This window comes from Panicum hallii, chromosome 7 (genome assembly GCF_002211085.1).
Source record: "Panicum hallii strain FIL2 chromosome 7, PHallii_v3.1, whole genome shotgun sequence".
In the NCBI taxonomy this organism is placed as follows: Eukaryota; Viridiplantae; Streptophyta; class Magnoliopsida; order Poales; family Poaceae; genus Panicum; species Panicum hallii.
Window position 1 is genome coordinate 925,621 of NC_038048.1, and position 8,810 is coordinate 934,430.

Here is an 8,810-nt window from a genome sequence, read left to right on the forward strand (position 1 = left end):
GCACTTGCAACCTATAAAAGCTGCTAGCACTGATTTTAACTCTATTGTTTTACTAGTTACAGCCAGGTTTTAGTTTAGGAATAACAAAAAAGACATGACAACCGTAAGTAGAACGATGGAACCTCTGTTCTGGGCTGTGGATAGACCACACGGAGTCCTTGCAACGAGGTGTTCTCTCTGACATGTAGGTACTTGTTACTTGCACATCGATCTCTGCCTGCCGAGCCATCCATGTGACAAGTAGAGATGTGACACCACGCAGGTCAACTCTCAAACCGCTGCCCATCGTTTCAGAAAGGAACCCAAGTTTATCAAAAAGAAATGGCACGATGCAGCTAGCGGAGAGAAGAAAACCAAGACATTCACAGCTGAAATGAAAGGGGGTGAAATTGATGAATCGCAACGAAAATAGATGGCGGTACATTCTGAATTTCCATTACCATCTCTTGCCGAATTTTTAGTACTTTTAGGAGTGTCTAGAACGTATAATTCATTTCGTTAGGAAGAGCCTTTGACCAATAAGTATTCTGTTCATCTATAATTTGGATGATAAATTAAAATATTGGTGTCATTATATTGGTTTGGTGTTGAAGAAAGCCTACTTATAAAAATAAATTTGTATCACATAAATAAATATATTCATAGAGTAATTATGAGTCAAGTCCTGTCCTAGCCGAACGAAATACGCTGTGTGCTTTGCGAGCAGAGCAAGACATTTCTGTATAACAGAATTATGATCTTAGCATTTACATTGTTATGTATGCAGCCCTAATCTCTTGGAGTAGTACGGGTGTTTTTTCTTTCCAAAAGAGGATGAGGATTAGTAGGTAGTTATGGGTGTACTAGCTAACGTCCTGCATGCGTCGTTCCTGATGTAGGTAGCGGCTACGGAACCCTGCAAGGGGTGGAGCAGGATGAATGCTACTTCAACTGCCAAGGCTGCTGCAATGCCGAGGCGAGCAGGCTTTTTCCCTCCCTCCGGCTCCGGCAAGGGAAGCCGGCGCCCTGTCTGTCTGTCTGATCATCTCGTCAGCTCTCAGCTCTGATGAAGCGAATTGATGAGGCCGGCGGGCGGCGGCCATGGATGGCCCTGATGGAGAGCCTGATGGCCAATTGGCCATGGGAGTTGCATCACCATCCTGGTCGGCACCTCCTTCACTGTTCACACATGTGGATGTGGCCGCAGCGGATTAATTGCGCATAGGGATCCCATCGCATCGCATCCATGGTGAGGTGAGGTCATGCCTAATCGATGAGCCTTCCCATGGCCACGCATCAACCATCACGCCGCGCCTAATCACGTTCTCGACTACCTGCTGCCGCTGCTGCTGGTTTTTCTTTTCTCCTTTGCGGCTTTTGAGTTGATGGGATGGGACGTTTCTTGATGCACTTGGTGATACACACACCTCCTTGTTAAGTTATTCAGACCCCTTTTTTGTTGTGCATTTATATTGGTTCCTGTGAAATTTCACTGAAACATACGTGCGTGACAAAAAAAACTCCTGATAAACCTACCGAAAAGGTTTGTGCAGCAACGCTCTCGTTGCACCCCCCCCCCCCCCCTCTTTTTCCCCCAAAATTCACCTCTTGATTGGAAAGCCAATGCAATAATGAATATATCAGAATTCCTCTTGCTTGCCTCCCGTGAGCCAGTCAGCTTCGGCAAGGGAACGTGTAAGGTAGCACAAGAAGAGATGCAATGCATGGGCAGCGAAAGCACTTGCTTAACCTTTTCCTTTTCATTGAAAATGGAGGTGCATATGCTGAAATTTATAAATATTATTACAGACACTTGCTAAACCCAGGCAGCCGCTCTCTATTTTTTTTTGCAGACACAAATATATGAATATTATTACTACTACTTATATACAGTGACGAGCAGCATGCAGCAGCTAGCTAGCTAGCTATACGACGTGGTCTATAGCTTAGCTTGGTTTGGCGCTGGCGTTTGGAAGGATTCCGCGTGTAATTGGACGGTTCGATCCGTCCACCACATGTACGTGACATGAATGATTGGTTAGGCCCGCAGGCGTCCTGACAAATGGCCCCCCAAAAAGTGAGCCCTCAGCATGCCGCAGTGGAAGGCCATGCTTGGATCCAAACAGATTAGCTAATGCAGTATGCAGTAGCTAATGATCCTCCAGCTATTTGAAACTATGTAATCTTATTATCCAAACTATGTAATGATCCTCCAGCTAAAAATGTTAAAAGATCTTATTATCCTCAATCCTTTTATCAAATTCCCTTCGCCAGAAAAAAGGACATCATGGTCCATCCATATCAATAATTAGTAATTAGTTGATGGATCTAAACATATACAGCTAATGATTAACTAACTAGTATTTAGCTGGCTAATATAAACTATTATCAATTAGCTAGCTAATCATTAGCTGGGAGGGATCCAAACAGAACCTCAACCAATTGGCACAAACTAATTAACACTTTGAAAGACCAAATTAGGTACCACAAGAAAAGGAAATTAAATCAAGCCCGGTCAGCAACACATATACGTGTATCATATATCATCAAGAGTCTTACTACGACGGTACTCCGATTACCTTTAGAGGTACGAGGTTGTCACAACCCAAATGTTAAAAATATGATTAACATGTAACTAGTAGCATTATGAGCATCATTGAACCATAATGGAGCATCATATACATGTGTTGCATGAGTTGTTTATTATTTTTTACTTTGTTTGTGTGAATGTTGTGAAGTAAGTTTAATTTTTGTTAAGTAACCGTGCCCTTAAAAATTTTATTCAAATACTAGACTCCGGAGGATGAATTTAATTTGTGACATCTAACCGGAGTCATAAAATTCTTGGAAGTTTTGAAAACTGATATCTAATTTGAATTTTTGTGAGCAATCTAGAATAGATTTTTGAGTTCTTATTGTTGCAGTGTGATCTTGGTGGTTTGATCTTGCTCCAGAAAATTTTTGATGATTTTTGGAGCCCAGGAAGTCCTAGGTTTTAAATTTTAAAGTTGAACCATCATTTTTCTTTTTCCCCTCCTCCCCAGGCCCACCTGTCAGCAGCGCCCCCAACCTTTCTTGCACCAGCTCGCCCGCCGGTTGGGCAACAGAGGTGGCAGCGCTATGGCATCGTGCACCCGTTGGCCGCTCACCTCCTGCTCACCCTCCCCCTCGATTTAAACCGCGCCGGCCTCCTTCTCCAAACCCTAGCCCCCAATTTCTTTCTTCTCCACCATTACTGCTGCCTCCTCCCCTTCTTCCCCAATTCCGGCCGCCGTCAATCCCCAACCTTCGATGAGTGATTCTTCGATTCCTCGCAGCCCTGGCCTCCCCTCATCCTCCTTGACCGATTCCGGCGCTAATCCCATCATTTCCCTCGCCGTGCAGGGCTCCCGGCGGAGCTCCGTGGGTCAAGGCTAGCGGCCGGCATTGACCCAGCCTGGGCCCATTTTCCCCCTGGGCCAGCCGGTCAACGGCTCGGGGGCCCAGGTTGTGCAGATCTGCTGTTTTAGGGTGTTTTAGTGATCTGAACTGTTTAAAATTCGTGTAAAATTCTGTAGATCTCTGAAAAATGTGAAAGTTATTTTGTTGGATTTCTTGCACCAAGATCTATCTTGTAAATTTGATGGATTGCATGTTTCTGTTTTAGTAAAGTAGTTATATTTTGTTTATGTTAAAGTAACTTTAAATGCTTGGTAATTTCTCTGCTGCGCTAAAAATGCCAGACTTAACTTTGTTAGATTCCTGGTGAAAGTTCTATCTAGTGGTGAAATTTGTTTGTATGGAACCGAACTGATTGATAAGATTTTAGTAAGATTTTAGTGTGATTTATTGTTCTCTACCTGCAGGCTCGTTTAATTCATAATTTTTGTTTGAAAAGTTATAAAAGGGTAAAACCTATTTTGTTAGCCTTGTCTATCCATCTAGTTCTTGTGGTAATTTTCTAGAAATTGTTTAAAGTAGTTTGCATATCTTTTAAGATTTGTCTTATTTAGAGCAACTCAAAATTGTCATGCTCATAAATATTTCTATAAAATTGATTTTGCTACAAATCTAACTTTCATGATTTCGTATTGAGGTTCTCTGTGTGCTCAAATTAATTCATAATTTATGCTTGCTGCATGAATTTATTTTGACCAACCCTCACTTTAGGTTCTTTTGTTAAGAGCATAGTAAGCGGGGTTTTGTTGCTGGTGTTTGTGTTGCTTGTCTTGTTTATGTATGGCATTCATTCCTTATTTTATATCATGACATATTTATATCACGGTACCATGCTAATGCACTCATCTCATTCATATATTATTGTCAGACCCGGGGCCACGGGGCTGTGTACATTAAGGAGTCCGTATTGGACCAGGGGATAGGACATGTCCTGTACCTTATTTATGTTGTATTCTACCCGCAGGCGGAGTAGAACTAGTCGATACAGAAGGAAACTACTCGAGTTGTACTTGAGTACGATTCCTAAGCTAGTATCAGGCTAGGATTCATGTAACCCTGTCCCTCCGGATATATAAGTGCGGGCAGGGACCCCCTCAAAACCAAGATCACTAGATCAACATCAAGGCAATACAAACCATCATACAGGACGTAGGGCATTACGCATATTGCGGCCTGAACCTGTCTAAATCTTGTGTTGTCTGCACCTTCGAGTTCCTGATCTCGGCGCATCCCAACCCAAAACCTACCACCTTGGGTATACCCCTCGGTGGGCAGCCGGATAAAACCCGACAGCTGGCGCGCCAGGTAGGGGAGCGCATCGAAGATCCACCGGCAAACTCGATGGCATCTTTCTAGTTCACTAGGTGGCCGATTGCTACCTTCACGCATGTGCATCGGCGGATCGATTCATCGAGTTCGAGATCAGATCCTTTGGCGAACGGCTACATCGACTACGACTACTCGGCTCGACTTCACCTCGCGCTGCAATGTTGATGCGCCGCGGCCGCAGACCTCGATGACCCGGCTCAACTTTGACTTGTGCCGCAATGTCCGCGCACAGCAGCGATGAGTTCGACTACTTCGGCTTGTGCCGCAATGTCCGCGCGTAGCAGTGACGAGTTCGACTACTTCGACTTCGCGAGGACAATCGGCGGCCCGCCGACGACTACTTCGACTACTCGTTCTCGACTAAAAACTAGTCGACGGCGAGCCTCACAGCAATGACTACATCAACTACTCGTTTCGACTCGAAAACTAGTCGGAATCGACTTCGACTAGTCGAGCTTCATCAACAAACCATCGCAGCTCCATCAACGAGCTTCATGACTTCATCGACATTTGTCCACGAATCAAGCTAAGTAACTTATACCTTTTCTGACTTGTTCTTCACAAGATCGGCTACCTTTTCGGGGTACGCCTCTCGACGGGCATGAAACCCTCGGGGGCTACACCATGATCGACTGCTTATCTGTGTACTACTCTTGATGGGCAATGAAACCCTCCGGAGCTACACTTTGTCGACTGCTTTTGCGCGCAGCGCATCCTATTTGTCGCATGGCGACTACTTTCTGCTTGTTGTATCCTCTTAACGGTCGCTAATCTACTCGAGTAGCAAATGCCTTAATCCGTGAAACCTCGAGTCCCTAGTCATGACCTAAGCGACCCGTCCTGTATGAGCGAAGGCAGGAGACCTAAGCGACTCGTACATGATATGAGCGAAGGCAAGAGACCTGAGCGACTCGTACATGCTATGAGCGAAGGCCATAAGACCTAAGCGACTCGTACATGCTATGGGCGAAGTCTAAACTGGGACCGCGTGAACGTAAAGGGTGGACTGCTCGGGAGATTTAAATGGCCTAAGAAAAAAAAAGAGCTCGACACAGCAAAATTCACACCAGATAAATTTTGGTGTTTTTACATTATTACTGAGTGCTACTCAATATCTTCACATTATGCTACATACTGTGTGCATTGTCTTTTTTCAGGTCAAGCTTCAGCAACAATCCTCCAGACAGCGCGGCGTGCCATCGCAGTTTCGCTAGTTCCCAGGCTCGGGGGCTGGGCGATGCGCACTACTCGACATGACTCATTCGGCTCTCCTGGCTTGTACGCTCGGGGGCTGGACGCCGCAAAACTATTCAAAGATGACTCATATGGAGACTGAGAGTGCAGAAGAAACTCTAAGCCACCGCGCGGTTAAATAAACCAGCGGGAGGCTTAATTTCTCTATGCAGAGGCGAAGATTTTTTTCTCAGGATTTCAGAGTAACACCAATGCCATGATTCTTTGATCCTTTTTCCCAAACCTGGGAGATTTGGATTCAAGGCTCGGGGGCTGTGAGACACGTGGCATCGACTACTTATTTTTCGAAAGTACTCGAAGGATAAGAAGAAAAGACTCAAGACTAGTTTGACCCTCAGCTTGATTCTTCGATTCAATCTAAGGCTCGGGGGCTACTCCATATGGAGTGCGATTATTCATCGCACTCCATACAAAAGAAAGAATTCGGGGCATGAGCACCTCATAGATTCGATGCAGTCAGAAGAGTATTCGAAGAGAAATTTCAAGACGGAGCTTCGAAAGAAGTCGAAGACTGCTTCAGAAGTACTCGAAGAGCCTGCAGTACTCAGCTACGAAGAGCTCGGGGGCTTGTCAGACCCGGGGCCACGGGGTTGTGTACATTAAGGAGTCCGTATTGGACCAGGGGATAGGACGTGTCCTGTACCTTATTTATGTTGTATTCTACCCGCATGCGGAGTAGAACTAGTCGATACAGAAGGAAACTACTCGAGTTGTACTTGAGTACGATTCCTAAGCTAGTATCAGGCTAGGATTCATATAACCCTGTCCCCCCGGATATATAAGTGCGGGCAGGGACCCCCTCAAAACCAAGATCACCAGATCAACATCAAGGCAATACAAACCATCATACAGGACGTAGGGCATTACGCATATTGCGGCCTGAACCTGTCTAAATCTTGTGTTGTCTGCACCTTTGAGTTCCTGATCTTGGTGCATCCCAACCCAAAACCTACCACCTTGGGTATACCCCTCGGTGGGCAGCCGGATTAAACCCGACAATTATAGTGATCGAAACGTCAGAGAATGAGCCCATTGAGCCTGCCAAGACCGTCAAAATCGAGCCCGGAGTTGAGTTCGTTGTTGAGCCGGAAGAAAACCAAGTCAAGCAGCTAAGCATGTTCTTGACCCGCTTAATTTGATTTAATTTAGTTATCTCACTTGGGTATTTGTGGTTATACTATATATTTATCTATTCCATCGTTGATCCTACTTTCTTGCATTTAACTTCCTTGTTTTATATATCCATGTCCTTGCCATTTGTAGTTAGTAACTAATTAATTCATTAGATGCTTAGCTATGCTTAGAGTTGGTCTATAATTTGTAAGAAAATTTTAGGAATAGGATCACACTACACTCACTTGGCAACTTGGTTACCCTTGATCGCACTTGTCCGGTTTTGGGAATGTTGGAAGGATCAAAACGGTCTAGTTGGAAAAGTGGTTTCATGGTTTGGACGGAATGTAGAGCCTAGAGAAAGAAGTCTTGGAGGCATAGTCCGCTTGAATCGTTTAAGAACCGTCCGTGAATGACCTCGGTTTTGAGCAACTTAACGTACTACCATATATCTAATTATGGTATGGATAAGCTAAATACCTTCTATGTTTTAATCATTGAGGCACGGTTCTAGATGCGTGGCCATAGAGCTTTGTAGAGAGGCTTAGGGGGTGTCCTCGGTGAACCTAGGTGACTCTCCGTGCAAGTTAGTCGTGATTTTCAACGGTTGAGACTTGTTGAAAAAAGTTGATGCGAGTACACCCTTACCCAACATGATCGGTTGGGTGAACCGCATGGTCCTTGTGTCGTGTGTGTAAAGAAATACCCTTGCAAGGTTAAATAATCAATTTGAAATGTCACGCTCTCGGTTATGAGCAAGCTCAATATCCAATGAATTCTTTGTAGAAGTATCGTTTATGCTTGGTTAGGACTCGTGTCATCTTATGTTACTTTATTTGTTTATAGCATTTAAGCCCTTGTTTTCCTAAACGGTATTAAACGGCCGTTTAGATGGGTCTAAACGGTAGACGAGGCATTGACATTTAGTTTAGGCCCTAGGCGGAAAAATTAAACGTTGACCAGTTTAAACGGTTAGCGCATGTTTAAACGCCCGAAATGACTGAAACGGAACGATGCCTGGGCGATTTTAAACGCCGTTTGGGCCATTTTTCTATCCATTTCGGAGTTGGGCCGTTTTCAACTCTAAACCCTAAACGAGCCCACGAGCCCACGAGCGCCCAAAGCCTGCACTTTTCTCAGCCCCGCCTGGCCGCCTCCATCTCGCAGCTTCCCTGGTGCCCGCCGCCACCCAGGGAGGAGTCGCCGGAGCACAGGGCCGCCGCCCAGGGAGGCGCGCCCGCCCAGAAGGTTTCCTCTGCGCCCTGCCGTCGCCCTCCAGCCTCCACTTTTCTCAGCCCCGCCTGGCCGCCTCCATCTCCCAGCCTCCCTGGTGCCCGCCGCCACCCAGGGACGAGTTGCTGGAGCACAGGGCCGCCACCCAGGGAGGCGCGCCCGCCCAGAAGGTTTCCTCCGGGCCCTGCTGTCGCCCTCACCGTGGAGCTCTCCGCCGGTGCCCTGCCCTCACCCAGGCACTCTACTCCGGCGCCCTGCCCACACCCAGACCTCAGGCAGGGGCTCTCCCGCAAGACCCCAGGCAGGGAGGTGCGCGCGCCCAGGGGTGCTCCTCTGGCGTCCAGAGAGCTCACCCGCCCAGTTGTCTGCCGCCAGGAGGCAGTAGCTCGTTCCTGCTGCGAGGTAATGCTCTCCCGCAAGACCCCACACAGTATCTTGTTTTTCATGAAATTGTCATTTTCCAT

The 8,810-nt window shown here is 46.3% G+C and overlaps 1 protein-coding gene across 1 annotated transcript; it reads right to left on the reverse strand.

Moving 5' to 3' along the window:
- Positions 1 to 8,249: 8,249 nt before the first annotated feature.
- On the reverse strand, positions 8,250 to 8,810 carry LOC112899424 (circumsporozoite protein-like). Its single transcript, XM_025967884.1, has one exon. It carries the CDS (start codon positions 8,808 to 8,810, stop codon positions 8,250 to 8,252), a length of 561 nt encoding a protein of 186 aa, XP_025823669.1.

Bases quoted from the DNA above. Each gene is read 5' to 3' on its own strand.
- LOC112899424 (XM_025967884.1), bottom strand. From the start codon at position 8,810: ATGGAAAATGACAATTTCATGAAAAACAAGATACTGTGTGGGGTCTTG.